The following is a 20162-nucleotide window of genomic DNA, read 5'->3' on the forward strand; positions in this document are numbered from 1 at the left end:
AATATCTTATTCACTGTGGGTAATTATTTTCATTGTAATGTCTACCCAACAAAATAGATATTAGGAGCTACTGCGTTTTGGCACAGTTTAGAAGAAATGGACTTGGGAAAAAATACACTTTGTAGACTCTCATAAGTTTTAATGGTAACTATTTTTTTTAATGTGTGTATTCTGGGGAGACGAGCCTTCATCTCAGCCTTTTTATTATAATTGTTGGGTTTGTGATGTTAGAATCTGCTTTAGAAAATAAAAGGCAAATCCTGGATTGGTAGCACTACTGAATGACTCAGGAAGAGACCCAATGCCATTCATTCTAAATAACAATGCAATGTGGTGTTTGTTGTTCTACATCAAGAAATAGTATTGGTCAGACAGCTGTTAAATGAGAGAGGATGCAAGTACATGGGTCTCCTTAGGCTATTAAAAAATGCTGTGTTGTCTTGCTTTCTTGGGAAACAGATTGTAGCCTAGGCATGTAAGTATTTTGTTTTTTTCCTTGAGGAAGAGCAATCACTAATATTAAGTAGACTTGCAGGGAAATAACATTTTTGCCAAAAATACATGGTGTTTAAGGAGCATTTCACACGTTTTAGAGAGTTTGTGGTAATTTGCATCTTTTTGTATCTTATTTTTGGACCTCATTTTAGCTTATCCTACAGAACTAGGGTAACTACTCTCAATTTTCTTTATTTAACTTACTTTTGACAATAATTAAACCTGATGACTGATTCTTGTGGGATTTATCTCCTGCTCTGTAGTTATTGCTTAAATGGGCTACTCTTAGAAAAGTTAATATAAGACACTTTTGTGAAATGTGTTATAATTCTGCCTTGCTTTAAATCATTGCTTTCCTGATGGAGGTTAAAAGGGAATGGGTAAGTGTGCTATATGACTATTAGGAAGTCTATGCAATTTATTCATTTTCATAAATACAGATTTTTGTTGCCATGTAGTTTACTTGTTTTTGAATTCACCTAGGGTAAAATTAACAAACTAGCTCACATTGTCAAAAGTAATTTAAGCGCAATGGGCCAGAACTTACTTTTGATAATGGGCATTTGGACACCTAGGTTTTTCCCTGTCCTTAAATGTTTGTCGTGTCCTGTGGTGCTGCAAGGTTTCAGTTGGTTACGTTTTTTGGAAAATAATAATTTACAAGCTTACATGTTAAAGTGTGTCTAACCTATGACATAAACGCAACTCTGTAGTTAAGCTGACATATACATTTAGGAGTTTACTGTGTGCAATGAAATAAGTATTGCTTAGGGTAACTGTGTTCTAACATAAGCAAATTTAGCAATTCACCGTTGTAATACTTATAAATGGCTTTGTATGTGCAGGCTTGTGCAATCATGTCCTGTAATCATATAGCTGTACAGAAGATAACATTCAAACTGTTACTGCCATGAGCAGAGAGTCCAGCTGAAGCCCGAATCCATTGACCGCACACATGGGAACCAGGCCTAAATCCTGGATGTAACTAGGACTGCAGAATTCATTATGTCAGAATGACTTATGGCTTTAATAGATGTATAGCTTGTAAATAGTTTTTACAACTGTAATGCACTTTTACACTGTGTATGAATCTTGAGAGCTGTCTTGGTGGAAATGAGGGAGATGAAGGTTTATTCTGAAAGGAAAAGTATTTACAAATTTGAGGAGGGCTTTCTTCTGCCTGACTTTCCAGTACACGTATTAGTTATCTATAGTACTGATGTGTCCTGTGTAACTGTTTAGAGAATGCGTGGGGTGTGGGCTCTATTTTTTTTTTTTTTTTTTTTTTTTTAGCTCTTCTGCTTTTTAATTATATTATTCTTATATTTTCTCTTAACTTGGATTTCTGCTTTCTCTGCTTCTTGCCTTTCTATGTACTTCAAATTTCTTTCACTGTAGACTAGATTGATTTATAATCCTAACTATAACTTAACCCAGCTTTTTTCTGGGAACAAATATTCTGAGCCAAAAAAGCCATGTCTCTTTCAGGGCTCTGTCTGTTCAAGAATTTAAGTTTCTACTATGTGTATGAATGTATGTACACAATGTATGGAATTTCTTTTGGATAGCTCTCTTGCAAAGTCCTGCTGGCATTTGCTCCTGTTAGGCTCCAGTTTGAAGGAAATGAATGGACTCTTTTGTTGCTGATAATGTTTTATATAATATACCTTCTTTAAATAAATTGAGCATAATTCGAGGAAATGTAGGTCAATTATTGAATTACTGAATTATAGTGGCTCTCGTAGCAGAAGAACGTAAGTTAAACAGGAAGTTCATAAAGAAGCTTTCATGGAAAGTCTAAACCAAATTCAAAATTACAGTTTCTCATCAGTTGTGTTAGTTATTGATTGTGAGAGTTAGAATGAAAGCTCTTTGGTTTAGACATGCAGACAGCTTTGTTGTGTTAGATCCAGCATATGTTCTCTGGCCTGCAGAGCTTATATTCAGCATTATAACAGGAGTTCCAGTAGTCTCAAAATATCTAGATCAAAAGCGTGAAAGTGGAATACAATTAAAATGGACATTTAATGGTTAGATAGTTGAACAAAACAGAAGATGGTACTCAGTTTATCTTTGATTAAATACTTTCTGTGAGAGTATTAGAGTTTGACTTTGTAGCTAGAGTGAATATCTACCATAAAACAGGGCTTCTCTTACAGTGTGCATGTACTTCTGGTGAAACACAAGATAGGTCAAAGTGGAGTAGGCCACTGCAAAGGCAGCCCTTCTGTTGACAGAGGACCTATTGCTTTTGCTACTAAGAGTTGTGTTGCTGTTATTCCTGTCACTTGTGTTCAGCCGCTAAAACTAAGTGGTTGTAAGCTGTGGCTCAAAGTATGGTTGAATAAATAAAAAATCAAACCATACATTATATTTCACGATTCAGATGTACATTTAAAGTCTAGTTATATTTTGGGGGTAAAACAATATTTTTAAAAATCATAGAATGACAGTATGGTTTGAGTTGGAAGGGACCTTGAAGCTCATCTAGTTCTAACCCCCCTGCCGTGGGCAGGGACACCTTCCACTAGACCAGGTTGCTCAAGCCCCGTCCAAGCTGGCCAAGCTGTCCCAAATAAATTGGGATAGTTTGTCATAGGGACTTGGGGATAGTGGGTGTAAACATATTAGGAAATTAGAACAAATGAATTCTAAAATGGTGCAAAGGTATTTATTCCAAGTTCCTGTACTGTACTACAGAAACTGATGCAAGTTATACTTTATATGAATGACTGAGAAACCTGAGTTTTTATATGGTCCTTCAAAGTGCCTTTTTTATGGGTATGCATAGAAAACTTAATTGGATCAAATAAGCATAAATTTGACTATCCTAATAGGCTGTTTTATGAATTATTTTAACTTGAAACTGTCTTCTAAAGAGACATTAAATTGGTTGTAGATTTTTTTTTTTCTCTGCTTGTACAAAGCATTTCTGCCTGAAACAGCAGTTTCAAAGGTTAGTTTCAAGCACCACCATAACAGATTTTCTGCTTTTCAGTCCTAATTTTATTGTATGTTAGTGATTCTAGTTACTACCTGTAAAAAGTTACCACCAATTGAATGAGAGTAGAAACTATGTGACTGTTATTACTGTTTACATTATTCAATTTGTCATCAGGTGCTGTTAATCCATTTCTCCCTGTCTCCCAAGATTCACCCTCTGCTGTGACCTTTCATCACTCATACTGCTGCTTTAACAATCCTATTCAGTGCTGCAGTGGAAATTTTGCTCTGCACTGCAGTAAAACCACACTGAACCGGTCAAGCATGGAGCCCGTTTATTTCTGGGTTTGCTTTGAGTTGAAAAGGACTGAGACAGAAGATGGACCCAACAAAAAGCAGAAATAATGGATTGTTTTGCACCAGAAGAGGGGTGTGGGATACAAATTACGATAGGAGGCAAAGAGACAACTGGCTAAAGGCAAAGCAATCTGTCAGCAGCTCAAATGAGTAGTCTGGGCACAATCAGGGGCAGAAGATTTTCTGCTTCAGTTTCAGTTATGTCTAGGCAAAAGAGTGGTCCCACCTCTGGTTTAGAGTGACTAGTTTGCACCATTGCCACAAAATTTTTTTTTTTGCCACTATTTTTTTTTCTTCTCTAAATAAGCAGCTGATGGGGTTATATTTTGTTAAAATGATTAGAGTAAATTTGTAGGTGTGTTTTCAACTGTAGAAGCATCTGGCTTGAGACACTAGTATATGCTATTTTCATATAATGTAATATACTGAAAACTGCTTTGACTGAAAAATATACTATTTCTTATTCCTCAGCTCATGAAGCATTCTGTTATCAACAGATCCCTCACACTGATAATGGATTTTTAAGAAATAGTGTCAGGTGATTGAGAAATACAAATTTAAGCATCTCTGACTGCTGTGTTATCTGCCACTGCCAACTCTTGAATTACTCTGTTGTTTGAAACCCATGTATTTTGAAATACCAATTGCTAGTTGCCTAAACTGATGAGAGAGATTCTTGCCCAAAACCAGCCATTGTGTAGGGTTGGTCATCTGACTTCATTACTGGCCTGGTTTTACAGCTGACTTGACTATTGCTGGGGAATCTGCAGTACAGCAGGTTACTGTACAAAGTAGGTATTATTTACCTACTGTCAGAGGTGCAAACCCTATTCACATGTACGGATTTCCTTGAAAACTGAGATTCTTTTGACCTATCGAAGAGGTTAGATAGCTAGAACACTTAATTTACCAAAATTATTACCAAATACAATTATTGTCTTTTTTCTTCTAAAAGTTTCTGCAACTGACCTTTCCTTGAAGATATTTAGCCACCCTATCAATTCAGCAGGGGTAGGATAGCAATGGTGAATTACTTTTCTTCTGCAATTCTTGCTGAATATGGTTAGCTGCAGCTCACAGAATTTAAACTGATCACTTTTGGTGAAATAACAGACTAAGACACAGACTAAGAAAATAAATAGTCAGTAGAGCATGGAGAAAAAATACGTGAAATGTCTAAGGAAAGTTAACAGGAAAGTGTGAAGTTTACAACATTGTAGCTTAACATGAATATAATAATCAATAAGTATGAATTAAAATATAGCTGCAAAACTAGTCCTGTTTCATTGTGTCCTTTCTGGCTTGGCAAAGATACTAGAATGAGGGGAAAGAACAAAGGTCTGCAAATTTACACATGAAAACTTAACCATGGAATTGTTTTGTATAAATACATTAGCAAATCTGTGGCTTTGTTTTGAATTGTTCAATGGATGTTGTTTTTAATATGCTGTAGTTCTTGTTGTATTTTCTGCAAAAGAGAATCTAGGAAAACTTGCTAAAAACTATGTTTTGTGTTAGTTAAACCAGACATATCAGTATTTCAGGGATTTTTTCTAGAACTCAATTCTCCTAAGTCTGCTAAACTGTGACAGACTTTCAGGCAACTGTTTAAAAGCCAGTGCTTGGCTTATGCATCAGGACTGAAATAAAACTCATTTTTACCTCATCCACAGGAAATCCTTTCGATTTTTGGCTTGGGGAAAAAAAGAAAAAGAAAAAAAAAAAAAAAGAATTGCAAAGCAGTATTGCATTGCAAAATGTTCCCTTATCTATTAATACACCATAGAAGAAATAGCTGTCAACATAATTCTCCAAAGGTAAATTAAATAACAACAACAAAACTTTACCTTGGTAGAACCTATATTTGTAATGAAGGTGTCATGTCTCTGCAACTAGAGAAAGGTAATTGCTGTGGATGAGATGGATTGCTTAGAGGAAAAATTCCATTTGTATGTGATGTTTCTTAACTTTCTAACTTAATGCATCTACAGGTGGATGAAAGCCAGACTGGAGAACCAGGGTGGCTTGGCGGAGAACTGAAGGGGAAAACTGGATGGTTCCCTGCAAACTATGCAGAGAAAATACCTGAAAATGAAGTTCCTGCTTCTGCAAAGCCAGCAGTTGATGCAACTGCTGCACCTAAAGTTTCTGTGCATGAAACCACTATGTCACTAGGAACTCCTGCTTCTACAGAGTGTACTACAAGTACCAATAACTGGGCAGACTTCAGTTCAACGTATGTTTGGGTAGTGATTGTCACCTTAAATGTGCTGGAGTCCTTTTTAATTGATTTGACTGTGGTAACAGTTAACACAGAGTATCAAGATTGCAAAATAAAAATAGCTTGTTTGAAGGAAAATATTTTATCCATAGTAAATAGTTAAGATTGCAGCCTTGTGGAACTTTAACCATGCTTCCATCCTATTTGCCTGAGCAATGCAGAAAGGTACATCACAAATGAGGATGGTGACATGGTGGAAATTCCAAGGTGTTCACCTTCCTTCTCTTAAATTTAGTTAAAATTAGTTGACACCAATCCTCATTGAAGGTTTCCAACTTGGATTATGCAAAATAAGATAATGACAAAGTTAACATGAAAAGATGACTTATTATTCCTTATCGCAACATTAGTAAGACTGATGCAAGTAGAACATGCGCTCTTCCCTAGATGTTTTGTTAACTTAATGCTCTGTACAGTATTATCAACCCCTATGTAAATGGGGTTGGGTAAGTAATTGTCTTATCCTTTGATCATGTAACACATATTTATAAATTAAATATCTAAATATCTTTGTGCAATATTACACTACATGATATGTTCTTTTTCAAAATTTTCATCTACTAGGTCACAGTAGCTTTCTCAGTTATTTAAATTTTTTCTCGTTTACTACAAACAGTCATTTTTCTGAGGAGGGAGAGTAAGACTAAATCTTGAGCTTCCTGGAGATGTCTGACACATACTCGATTTTATTGTTTCAATAAATCATACTTTTGACAAAGCTATTTCTACCCTAGGTGGCTAATGCATACTTTCACGCTTTTTATAAAAATTAATACTCAGTTTCAATACAAAGTGAATCCCAGAGCATTTATACTAATAATACTGTCCTTGACATAATATAAGGGTTAGGGATGGTTGTGGCCTTTGGACACTTACAGTCTGGGTGGACAACAATTGATTGCTCCAACTAATAGCACAAACAACATGCATGGGAAACTTGCATGTTTAAGATAGGTACATTCTTTAAGACAGGTGCTTTGTTTACACTCCCAGAGTTCAGGGGATTTTGTTCATTTGAGTGGGTATCTGGAGGTAGAGATGTGGATTATGAGACTTAGTAGGCATTTTAAAGGACAAGATATAAAAAATAATAAGAGGTTGCATAGAACTCTAAAGAGTTGAAAGAAATCAGTAGGAAATAATTTTAAGCAAAATTAAAAAGATAAGGATTTGAATGAGAAGCAGCAAAATGATGTACAAGAGAAGGATGTAAGAGGTCAGTGGCATGCAAGTGTGAAGATTTCAAATCAATTTTGAAGAGAATAATTTTTTTTTTTTTTTTTTTAAGTTACCTCTTTCAAATGTGTATAATATAGACTGCACTACTTCTGTTGTATTGGGGCACAGCTAAGAAATGAAAGTAAATTACAGGAATAGCTGACCTTAAGTAGCAAGGACAAGCAACTGTATTTAGAGATTGCCTTTTTAAGATAAACTTAATTGTTAGCATATGTTTGCACTACTTCAACCTAAGAGTTGTGATGCTTATGGAATATTCAGTTAAAAGAAATTAACCTGCAATGTAGAAATTTTTTTCCTGCACAGTCTTCCTGCATGAGTGTTTTTATTCAGTTGGAAATGTTAGGAATTATGTCATTTTCTTTTCTTCAGCTGGCCAACAAACACTAGTGAGAAACCAGAGACTGATAACTGGGATGCCTGGGCAGCTCAGCCATCCTTGACTGTTCCCAGTGCAGGGCAGATGCGGCAGCGGTCAGCCTTCACTCCTGCCACTGTTACAGGATCATCTCCCTCTCCTGTCTTGGGTCAGGTAAGTACCTATATTCATTGAAACTGTTCTGATCCAGCACAAACATTTGGAAAGCAAATTATGAACACTGACCATGCATTATAACAGTCTCCTGAGATAGGTAAGCTATGCCAGTTTGGAGTGATGAACAGGTAGCGTACATCCATTTGCAACATCCATGGAAAATTTAACGTGAAGCAGTTTTTGTTCTGCTGCTCCGTGCTAGCTTTTTTAGACTCTGGTGGTCCAGCCTTAGTGTTTTGGCAGAATGCCAGTTTTGGGTCACTTCCTTGGGGCTTTCCTCAGTCACCTGAAAATAACCTTCACTCCAAAGTGGATTATGTAGTTAAGTGGGATAGCAATGGCAAAGCTTCACATCAGATGAATTCCATCCATCTGTTAAGGCATTTTCTTTTCCTCAACTTAACAACATACTGTTCTTGTAAGCTAATGTGTTCTGAGAAATGCTAAATATCTTAGTATCTTAGAGCCAAGAGTTGGAATGTACAATGAATAACTTGCCGCAAAGCATAATTTTCTTTAAAGATTACTTTAAGTCCTGCCAAAATAGCTTCATGAAGGTTTATTACATGTATACCTTAATTGTAAAACTTGATTTAACTTGTTAAGCAAAACCTCTGATAATCTTGCATTGTACTGATTATGTGTTAACAGATAGAAATGTAGGAGGACTATAAATGTTTCAGGTATTACTTTGTGAGTTCAATTGACTGACTTTGCTTTATACAGTGGATGAACAATGTGTGTATTTTGTTGCTATATAAGTAGCGTAAGAATGTAATTCATTAAGCGGGTTTCTTTGTGAAAGGTGGTGCACGTCTGACCTCTCTCTGGTTTTTTTAATTGCATTAGGGTGAAAAAGTGGAGGGGCTTCAAGCACAGGCTCTGTATCCTTGGAGAGCAAAAAAAGACAACCACCTTAATTTCAACAAAAATGATATCATCACAGTTTTGGAACAGCAAGATATGTGGTGGTTCGGAGAGGTTCAAGGACAAAAGGGGTGGTTTCCTAAATCATATGTGAAGCTTATTTCAGGCCCCATTAGGAAGTCAACGAGGTATTTTATTTACTTCTACCGTAGTTCTATACTGTAATAGATAAATATGAAGAGTTGCACACTTGAATCTTAAAGTTTAGAATCTACTCTGTAAAAATGCCTTTTTTATGTGACTCTCTTCTGGACACTTTTGACTCCCAACCCTGGAAATTTTTGTGGGAGGAATAAGAAAATTGACTGCAGTTCTTCTTGGGCCATGCATCACCAAGAAAACATCTAAGGTCTTAATTCTATGTGACTTGTAACTAAAAAAAATAGTGGATTGGATTTTATGAATTACAGCTATGTAGTCATAGCTTATCTTTCCCCAAAATAAAAAGGTATACCTCAAAACTTAACCACTTGTCATCATTCTTGGAGGGTGAAACAATCAAAATTTGGTTCTATGTGATGTGAAGGCAACATTAACATTGGTAATACAAATGAGAATTTTAGATTTTTTTTCTTTTTTTTGTTTTCTTAGGGGAGAAGAGGAGGTGTAGAAACTTCTGTATTTAAGGCAGTAACCTAAATGTAACCATGCCTGGCCATTGTACTTTTAATTTGCGCATTTACTGTCTCTTCTTTTAAATTTTAGGGAATTACTTATGGGCGCGTATGCTTGCTTTTTTTTTATTTTTTTTTAATTATTTTTTATTTTTTAAATATAATAATAATTTTTCTGAAGAGATTTGATTTCTTAAATAACCATTATTTTCTTCTAAAGCATGGATTCTGGTTCCTCAGAAAGTCCTGCTAGTCTGAAAAGAGTAGCATCACCAGCAACAAAAGCAACCATGTCAGGTGAAGGTAAGCATTTCAAACTGAATGGGATTAATAGTATTTTACTATGTAGTTAAGTAGAGTAAGTCTGCTTATTGCCAGAAACAAGCTTAGAATCAAATCTTCATGTTTTAAGATCAGGCCTGGTAAAATTGAAGTGCAAATCAATTTGCCTTTAGAATGATTTAAAATTATTATAGTAAGAATTTATGTAACTTGTGTATAGAGAGATATAATTTCACATGCTATTAAAATATCTTCCATAGTTTGTACTGTTTCTTGTACAAATATTGTGGTAACAATTCACAATCTGGAATGTTTTTTTTTTTCAGAGCACCAAATAAGCACATCTGTACATGTACTTCATGATGTCAGGAATTATTAATAAATGTCTCATTTTCACCGAAAGCTCATTTCCAATGTTTCGTTATAGCTCTTAATTAAAGAAATTACAATCAGTTATAGAATGTTGTGATGCTTACAGTCAAGGCTACACCTCATATTTAAAGATGGAGCCTAGGGCATAGACAGATAATTGTCAGGCCTCTGGAGAGTTTTAAAACTCACATTCCTGCCTGTTACTACCCTTCAGCTGGAGGTTAGTGTCTCCACATGAGCTGTGTTAACAGACTCTGTGGGCACTCTTAATCCATTTTGCTGTGGAGTCAGCTAGATTAATTTAAATCACAGTCAGAGTAAGTCAATGAATCTAAATATAGGTTACAAATGAACATTTGTATATAATCCCTACAGCACACCTGATTTTTTTTTTAACTACAATTCTACAGGCAGTTTTAAGTGAGAGTCTCATTGTTTACCAATGTATTTAATTTGCCACTGGCATGAGCAGTACAGAAATTAAAGGAGGTAATTGTAAAGATCCATGTAACAAGAAAAATGAAATAATCAGTACTGCAAAATACAACTAGTCTTGCTCACTATATTTGAGGAAAAGCAATCACAGAAATGAAAGTCTTTTTTGTAAAGTATGGGATATCTCAAGTCATATGTTTGTATTAAAAAGGAACACAACTTTTTAATAAAGCATTTCAAAAAAGCTATATTTTTAAGAAATAGGAAAGCATGGATTTATCAGCTTCTATTACATTTAAAGGATTTAAGAAAATTTCCATTGTATACCATACATTATGATGTTTAATGTGTGTGTTGGTGTGTATGTGCCTACAAACATGTGCGTGTTCTTAAGGTGCAGTTGTTAGACAAACTGCTTCATTAAGGATAGTAATTGTGGCTTGAATTCTCACTGAACTTCCCTGAGCTAAGCTTTTTGGTCAGATTCAGTGTCCCAGCAAATAGAACAATTGCCAGCTTCAGTGGATACTTGCATGCTTTTGTTACATATGCATGAAAGTCTTACTGAAATACTGTGAATTGCTCTTAGGTCCAGAGCTGGTCCTAGAAGCAGAGGGATATAATCTTCAGAAATCTGTTTTGTGCCCATATAAAATGTGATAATGCTCAGTTAAATAAGAATGTATGAAGTTTTATAGAAAATGTTACTGAATTGTATAAAATTCTTCTTTGTAATCATTTATGTAAAAATTTTTCATGTAGTTCTGTGATTGAATTATGCATTGCGTTTCTCAACATCAGTCTGCTTTAGTGTTTTTGCACTTGAATACTAAGTAGTTGACTGTGTTTTAACAAAACAGAACACATACAGGCTTTGTCTTAACATTTCCCAGCCATCTGTTGCGTAAGATGCAATGAGATGTGTACCCTTCATGCAAAGCTTCAAGCAATGAAAGACTTCATTGTATATGAGAGCCAAACAGCATATGTAAAATGAAGACTGTATCTACAGATATTTGGATACTGAGACTTTCCATTCCCAAGACTGAACAGTCTAGCTATCAGAAGAAAACAGAGACCATTGGGAAACATGTTTTCAGAGCAGTTTCTGATATAAATTAATAATTTATGTACATTTTAATTATACTAGTAAATTGTTAAAAGAAAAACCAAAACAAAACTGCAAACAAACCAGAAGCAGTTTGATAGATTATGTTTAGTTCTGATGGATATCATTGTATGCATTAAATATTGAGATTTTTATGAATAGTAATTAATAACTTTATCTTCTATCTAGCCTGTGGATAGACTACATTGTATTAGTTAGGTTTTGCAAATGATAATTGAGTAGTTTATCAAGTGTTTTCCCATGTTCTGTATTTATTTCTCTCTTACAGAGTATATTGCTATGTATACTTATGAGAGTTCTGAACAAGGAGACCTAACTTTTCAACAAGGTGATATGATTCTTGTGACAAAGAAAGATGGCGACTGGTGGACAGGAACACTGGGTGATAAATCAGGAGTTTTCCCATCTAACTATGTGAGACTCAAAGATTCTGAGGTAGAGACGTATTGAAATGTTATAAACTTGAGCTGGGGAGGTATGTTTTATTTGGTGTTTTAGTGATAGTTGCAAGTCAGTGGATCTTATATCTATTATTCTGCTCTAAGGGAGATGTACAAATATTTTGCAGTTTTACTGAATGTGAGATTGGAAAGGGAAAACAATAATAGTTGTACTTTATAACATAATGTCATAAATAACTTTGGATCATATATTAAAATTAATCTTGCATATGTTAATAGTTAACTTGGCAATTTTGTAGAGACAAATCAGAATACCTATGACTACTTTATTCCTGAGGCAAGTTTTTAAAGACTGAGTTGTATCTTACTGCCGTTATTTTTTAAAAAAGATAGAGTAATTTTTCAGTCTATTATATTTCCCTCCCCCTCTTGTCATTTTCTTGCAATCAACGGAAACAAATTTTACAACAAAACTAAGCTAACTACTATATTTATTTGAAAGTTCTTGACTGGATAATAGAGGTTCCGTTTCATCTGATTTTCATCCTGGAATAATCCGACAGAACATGTCAGTGTCACATTTTTTCCCCCTCTCTTTTTAGGCATTCTAAAGAAAGATGTTTTCTCATTTATATTCCTCATCTGTTTGAGAGGATAACTCAACTACTAGTACGCATTAGCTTAGAGTCATAGTTGAATACAATACTAATCTCTTGACAAAAAGGAGTTCTTGTTTATGTCTGTAAGAGTACTAGTGGTTTTAAAAATAAATAAATAAGTAAAAAATACTGGGTTTTTAGAAATCTAGTTGGTAAGGCTTTTTCCACAAGTCTTGAATTCTGTGTGTATGTGATGCAACTCAATGACTTTGCAATATAAAGTTTCAGCAAAGTCACTCCTTAAAATTATTTCTGTAGGTGGAAAAGAATAACACCTGCACTGAAGTATGTACCTTTATTATATAAAGGCCTTTATATAATAAATTTCTAGATAGTAGAGAAATTTCAATAACTGAGGATTAAAACCAATTTTCAGGCAATAGTATTTAGTATTGCAGTCCTTGGGAGAAACAGGATTGTGATATTTCTTTCAGAAACGTTTTAGAAACTTTTCTCATCTATATTTTACATCATGTAACAACTTTCTTCAGTCTCTAGAACTAATCATTTTAATACTGGAGAAGTTCTGTCCCAGTTTTGATTAGTTGTTCCCTTCTGTTGTGAGGTACACTTTTCTGGGCACATTAAGACTGTAGTTTCATAGAACAGAATTGTAGAATCATCCAGATTGGAAAAGACCTTTAAGATAATCCAGTCTAACTGCAAACCTACCACTGCCAAGTCCACCACTAAACCATGTCTCTAAGCACCTCATCTACACATCTTTTAAATACCTCAAGGGATGGTGACTCATTCACTTCTCTGGGAAGCCTGTTCCAGTGCTTGACAACTGTTTCAGTGGAGAAATTTTTCCTAATATATAATCTAAACCTCCCCTGGCGTAATTGGAGGCTATTTCCTTTTGTCCTATTGCTTGTTACTTGGAAGAAGAGACTGACACCCACCTCACTACAACTTCCTTACAGGTAGTTGTAGAGAGCAACAAGGTCTCCTGTGAGCCTCCTTTTCTCCAGACTAAACAACCCCAGTTCCCTCAGCCGTTCCTCATCAGACTTGTGCTCCAGACCGTTTACCAGCTTCATTGCTCTTCTCTGGACTGGCTCCAGCACCTCAATGTCTGTCTTGTAGTGAGGGGCCCAGAACTGAATACAGTATTCTAGGTGCAGCCTCACCACTGCTTAGTACAGTGGGATGATCACTTCCCTAGTCCTGCTGGCCTCACTATTTGCGATACAAAATGATCATATCCAACCCATTCTAAGTGAGCACAGGTACAGTCCTACCTGCCACACTTTTGCTGCCACTATCTTTCATCTGACCTGTTAATAAGCCAGTTCAGGACACCATACAGAGCAGAAAACTAGTCTAGTAGAAGTAACACATACTTCTAATATGTTACAAAAATGTCAGTAGCAGAATTAGCATGGAAGGAGAGTAGTGAAGGATGCAAGATTGCCACAGCATTGGCTTATATTAGCTTGACCTGGTCTTGAGCTGCATTCTTAGCTGGCTTTTATGTTACATACTTCATTTTAGAAGCAAAACATCATATCTTACATTTAGTATGTGGGTTTGGATATGCCTGTGCTCATTCCTACCTTTTGTTTGCATCAGATCTAGTGACTGTGGACCAGCAGATAAAGTTAGATCAAGTCCCAGACTAGAACAGGAGTACTTACTGGCTCATTTAGTTGAAGCATTGTAGCTGTAGCACTATGGATCCCATCACAGCAGGCTAGCTTGTGTTTTTGACAATCAGAGTAAATTTTGTACAGTTGTAAGTTGTGGAGTTAGGCAGGGTATAGGTTTACCCTGACAGCATTGCTCAGTGAGACTGCAGAAAAGAAGTTCTGAACTCTCTATCCTTAACTGTAGCGGCTTGATTCTCCTCTGAGTGGTGTGACATCCCTTCAGTTGTGGCAGCAGAGGCACTTGTGGGCCTGTATCAAGGAATTTACCTGGTTAAGAAAAGCACTCCTTTTGCAGTCAAGGATGTGGATTATAGTTCAGCCCTGACATACATCAAAAAGATGGTGGCTCATCCCAAGGCAGTTTAGGAGTAAGTGTGCAGCTAATTGCCTAGCCTGTAGAATATCTTGCGATCATGAAACTGAGCCCTAAGTCTCTTTATATTACCCATAAATTTGTATTGTAGTTGATGAGTGGGAACTTGCACTGTCAGCACTTGCACTTGTCAGCTTTCTTAAACCCTTGTGAGTCCTGGTTTGTAGGTAGATAGTAATAGTTGCTAATTAGTTACTTAACCTCACCTACGTTCTTGTTAGTTAAGACTCCTTTGAACTTCTGTGAAGAAACTGCTTGTTTTCCCTTAAGATATTTCCAACAGAGTATAGTCTCAAAACCTGGGAATTTATATTGAGATGTGCAGAGCTGCCTTTTGTATGCCTTTAAGAACTGGTTGCTTGTCCTTTTTTGTAAGAGACAGGCACACACAGTGGCAAATCTTCATTTTCTGAGAGAACTCAGAAATAGATATTTAATACTGAAAACTATTTTTATTAGAGAGGTCAATTTGATGTTTCTCTGATGTCAACTTGTCTGAGGTGAAACAGCTACATGCTGTTCATCAGAAAGTGCTCCAACTGCCCTTTTTGCTGGTGAAAATTACATCTTCAGATAAAATCTTGATGAAAGAGGGAGGAAAAAGCACAGAGCTCATGAGATCTTGATATCCGGGATGCTTATTTTCATAAAGTGATTCATATGCCCTGCAGGACATATTTCTTGTTCCAAATGGATAATTGCCATTACACGTACAGTGTTTTGCTATTCAGCTTGTTCACAGAGCCAGTTTTTGCAAAGGATTTCACAATAGTGGCTGTCTGTTAACTTTCAGATGTGCCGCTGTGCTTGGACAGCTGGCTGATTGTGGAAAATGTTACTAAAAGAGTAAATTAATTTAATGTGTTCTGCACTATTGACTTAGGCCCAAATAAAAAGTAAGGCAGTGCTGATCTTTAAACTGTAAGCATAGAGTTTGTAGAAATGTTGTAATCCTCAAAATATCAATGGTTTATACATCAGAAGAAAATTTTTTTTGATCTGTTCTTCTGTACCTAGTCCCAGGCTACCCATTCACCTCAAGTTGATAAATCAAACTATTTCCTGTTCCTTAAAGTTTTAACTTCTTAACAGAATGAAAGTCTTTGTTCTTCAAATAAATGACAACACTGGTTCATGGTCTGCTCTCAGAGTTTTCATTAGATTAAGGTAGATGGCTAGAGATCTGTAACAAGTCTTTATTCTATCCTGCCTTTCTTGAGACTGATAACTACCATAAGATATGAAGCTTATATGGTGGACTTGGAAACACAAAAATTTTGATCCTTTTAGTTATAAAACTTCGTATAAATATCCTGAAAATAGTAACAGTCTGAATGTATTTATTCTGGATTCTGAAGGTCTTACTGTACAACACAATTGGCAAGTGTACTTCTGTGTCTTATTAAATTAACAAAGCAAGTTCTGCTTTACTGTTCCAAGAGACTTTATCACTTGTAACAAAATATCATCAAATGCAGTTAGTCTCAGGTGTGTAAAAGGGAAATAGAATGACTTATGTCCTCTCCACTGGGTTCTTTCAAAAGAAAGAATAGAAAATACTTATCCATCTACTGAGTGGGCCAGGAGTTGGGTCCATCTTAAATGCATTATTTACGAATTATTTATTTATTGAAGTACTGCAGGAATTCTCTATGTATTTCTTCTATATTTTTACCAAGGATTCAGAGAATCCTCAAATAGAATTCAGACTCGGTTGGTAAGGGTGATTTTGAAGCTTCTCTGTTAAAATAATCTCTATGTGTTTACCAGTTAACTGTAAAGATAGAGTGTCACAGCCTGTTTCATCTGTCCATACGCTCCTAATTTGGCAACATGGATGTTGACTAAGTGATATTTTGAAGGAGTGTGTTCTCTGAAGGTCCAAACACTTGCTCTTTATTGAGGAGGGGGAGGGTGTTTCTCTGCCAGAAACATTTTCCAAAGCAGAATTAATTCCTCATATTACCATATCAGTGCCAGTTGTCACCTTTGGTTCCATACAGTCATTTTGTCTGGATCATCTTCTCTTTGTCCCCAGAGCTAAACTTAGACTTTGTACCTGATCTCTCCATGATGCTGCTTTCCTATTTCACTTTTTTTTTTTTGTTATATAGGTTACAGGGATTGTAGGGAAATGTGGAGAACTGAAGAGAAAGAAACAAATGTAGGGGAGAGAGGAAGACCTGCTGGCTTCATAGAAAGTAACTAGAATCAGTCTTTTACAATGACAAGACAGCAGCACCAAGGCAGCAGTATCCAAATATTGTTTAACTTAAACCATTGCATTTCCACAACCCTTCTCAAAATTTAAGTTGCATGATGTCAAAAAGTGTGGTATGCTAGATGTATGTAAGGTGCTTTGGTGCCAAATTATAAATAAATAAATGAATAAATAGATTCTTTTCATCCCCACTCTTACCTTCCAATACCAGTTACAGCTTCTGAGGTAGGTAATGCCCAACTCTGCTGGGTTTTCTGCTCTTATTAGATGGGGTTGGCTTGACTAATTCAGCATTGTGAGGTGATACGGTTCAGTCTGAAAGATCAGGCTTCTGCAGTAGTTTTTCTGCAAGATGTTCAAAATATGGATGTCTCAGAGCAGCTGTGTAATCTTCAAGACAGATTGAAGATCTATCTAATAATTTATGGCGGCATTAAAAAAACAATATATGTTTTTTAAATGGCCCTGTTTTTTCCGTTATTTAACTAGTTTTTTAGTTACTCCTTACATTAGTTTCTGCCAGAATCCCAAAGTTTTCAAAACATCAAGTTAATATGGAGAATATTGAGGATAAAGCTGTTCCTTTCCATATAGGATTTAGGATTCTGTGAAAACTTTCAGGTCATTTGATGTAGGCTCCCAGTTTGTAAGGGAGATCCTAAAGGGGAAGTTCAGGGGAGGTGGAAGTGTTGTGAGCCTTGCTTGAAGGCAAGAGGGTAGTTATGGTTATTCAGAATTCCTGGCCAAAGTACAGTTTAGATTTGTTATGTTGCTGTTTTCCATATCAAACCTTTTTATTGCAGAAGGTAAGACTGACAATGTCTGGGAAGAAACTGAAGTAATTATTTAGGGGGCAGGGCAAAGCTGTCCTAGACAGGGGTGGTGGCTGAGGGTTGAAAATGACTGAGGAAGGGAAGCATGGAAGGGACAGAGTTGAGACCTCGAGCTGTTTTGAATACTCAAATTGCATGTATATAAGTAGACCTGTGAATGCATTAAAATAAATAAATAAATAAATAGAACTCTTCCCAAATAACAGTTGCCTCAAGGGAAGGCTGTTCAAAGGCTTTTCTTGCAAATCTCTTGGCCTTGATGATAATGATGTTTGATGATAATGATGTTCATCCCTCAAGTCACCCCATCTAGGTTCAAAGGAAATAGCTACAGATAAATAGCTATTTTTGCTCTCACTTGGGCACAGAAATGGTGGTGGGGCTTTTACTACTGCAAGCCCACACCACCTACAAAGTTCAGATGACTTGTCCTAAAGATGCAGTGATGACAATGACAGTGCTAATGTGCCATATGAGAATTTTTAGAACTGTAATATGGACAGTATTGAAATAAGTATATCCAGTTAGTTTTTTAAGCATATTTACAATCCGACTATTTGTAGAGTTGAAAACTACTATTGTTATCTTAACAGAACTTGACAGAATTCATATTCTGTAGATATGCAGATTCACAATTCAGATGCTATGTAATTTGGAATTACATTGGTACTTGCAGTCCATGAAAGGAAGAAAAGTTCAGGAAAGAAGTCTACACATTTATATAGTTGATCATCCCCTTCCATACACTGCTTGGTATCTATTCCCAGATATAAGTTGCCGTCTAAAATATTAAGGGTTTCTGTAAGAACAGAATCTTTCTGTGAGAGTTTTTACATGCTTGTTTAGTGTGTTAAACTGAAGCATTGTAAATAATATTCATATACTGGAGACATAAATATGAGTGCTAAACTTACGTTTTACTTTCTATTTCAAGGCTCCTGGAGCAGCTGGAAAAACAGGAAGTTTAGGGAAGAAACCTGGTAAGTCATATATTGTGACAGCACCTTATATTTGTTCTTAAGTACTCAAGTTCAATGGCAACAAAATCTTTTCCATGAAAATAAAATATGTTTGCTCTTGGTCATTTTGTATTAATCTGCGCTGCTGAAAACTGTTGCATAACCTGTCAATCAATTCTATCAATCACTAGATAGCATGTAGCTAGAGAATAAAAATCTGCTTGCTCAAAAATGAATGTAAACTTGGTGATACAGAACAGTGGAAGCTTAGAAAAAGCCCAAGTTTGCCTCTGAAAGTGAAAACATGCGCTCTTATCCTGTGGTTTTACAGCATTTGTGTAGAATAATACACAATATGGTACACATAGACACTGTGAACTCTTGTGCCTGCTTCTCATTTTCAAGAGCACATACCTTGAATCCATGCTATGTAGCTTATTGCCTGTCCAGCCTGGTCATACTGCAAATGATCATGTTGGAGGTTACTTTTTGGCTAGAAAGAAGTCCCCTGGCTCTTGGGGTGGTGAGGCCTGTCAATCCAAACCACCATTGTATTTCCAAAGATTGTTAAAAAAAGGCATTCTGTGTCACTGGCAGGCATCTGTAAACTTTCCAGAAGACACCTCTTTTTTTCCCTTATTGTATTTATTTGCATTTGTACCGCAATGACGACTTGTCCAGTGAGCTGAATCAAACTAGAGCGGGGGTGCATCATGCTTCTATGTTGTCCTTTTCTCTGAGCCTTGCTCAGTTGCAGTGAGGTGCTTCAAGGATGTGATCTACCAAGTCTTGCCTTATTTTCACACACACATATGCATATTTTGTTTTGTGGGGAGGAGGTTTTGCTTTGTCTCCCTGAACTGGTTGACTGTGTAAGAGGAGGAGGGGAGAGCAGCCCCAGATTCATTTGGCTGCTTTTACTTTGACATATGAGCAATGGGCAGCTCTTGTCAAATCTTACTGATCCATCTGTGGAAAGAAGGGCTTGGAAGTAAACAACTCCTGCCCTATCTAACTTTCATTTACATGATTAAAAATAGTTATGTTAATAGATACAAAACTCAAAAGAAGCAGACAAGAAGAGAGATCTGGAAACTCTGGAAGTGATACCTGGTAGGAATAGTGAGAAGACAGTGATAGAGATGGCTGCTTTTTCCGTGTGGGAGAATGGTGAATAGCAAGACTTCAGCCCAGAGTACCAGCCTTATAATCACTAGTCTTCTGGATTCGAACCAGTGGAGGCTGGGGGGATGTTGGCAAAAGCTGTGTTCAGAACAATCCTGCCTATTTTTCAGCAAGCAGATTCATGGATGTTTTTACTATAAATGAGCTTGTAAGTACAATGAAATGCTGATGAATGAGTTGAAATATTCCTGTTTATTCTAGAAGCATCAGGATGAGTGGGTGGGAGTTGGTAAGACTCTGTTTGAAGGGCAAGGGAAAAGAAACTGCTCT

At 36.2% G+C, this 20162-nt stretch overlaps 1 protein-coding gene across 6 annotated transcripts in view; it reads left to right on the forward strand.

Annotated features, from left to right (window-relative positions):
• ITSN1 (intersectin 1) overlaps positions 1-20162 on the forward strand; it is a 141501-nt gene that overhangs the window by 81309 nt on the left and 40030 nt on the right. For 4 of the 6 annotated variants that reach the window (XM_030471446.1, XM_030471462.1, XM_030471481.1 and 1 more), the window contains 7 exons: positions 861-875; positions 5787-6031; positions 7688-7847; positions 8700-8905; positions 9612-9694; positions 11878-12044; positions 18683-18728. In XM_030471446.1, the coding sequence (XP_030327306.1) occupies positions 861-875; positions 5787-6031; positions 7688-7847; positions 8700-8905; positions 9612-9694; positions 11878-12044; positions 18683-18728 (922 nt within the window). The remainder of the gene's footprint in view (positions 1-860; positions 876-5786; positions 6032-7687; positions 7848-8699; positions 8906-9611; positions 9695-11877; positions 12045-18682; positions 18729-20162) is intronic. The other 2 variants (XM_030471452.1, XM_030471488.1) reach the window with 1 other exon arrangement.

This window comes from Strigops habroptila, chromosome 2 (genome assembly GCF_004027225.2).
Source record: "Strigops habroptila isolate Jane chromosome 2, bStrHab1.2.pri, whole genome shotgun sequence".
Classification (NCBI taxonomy): Eukaryota; Metazoa; Chordata; class Aves; order Psittaciformes; family Psittacidae; genus Strigops; species Strigops habroptila.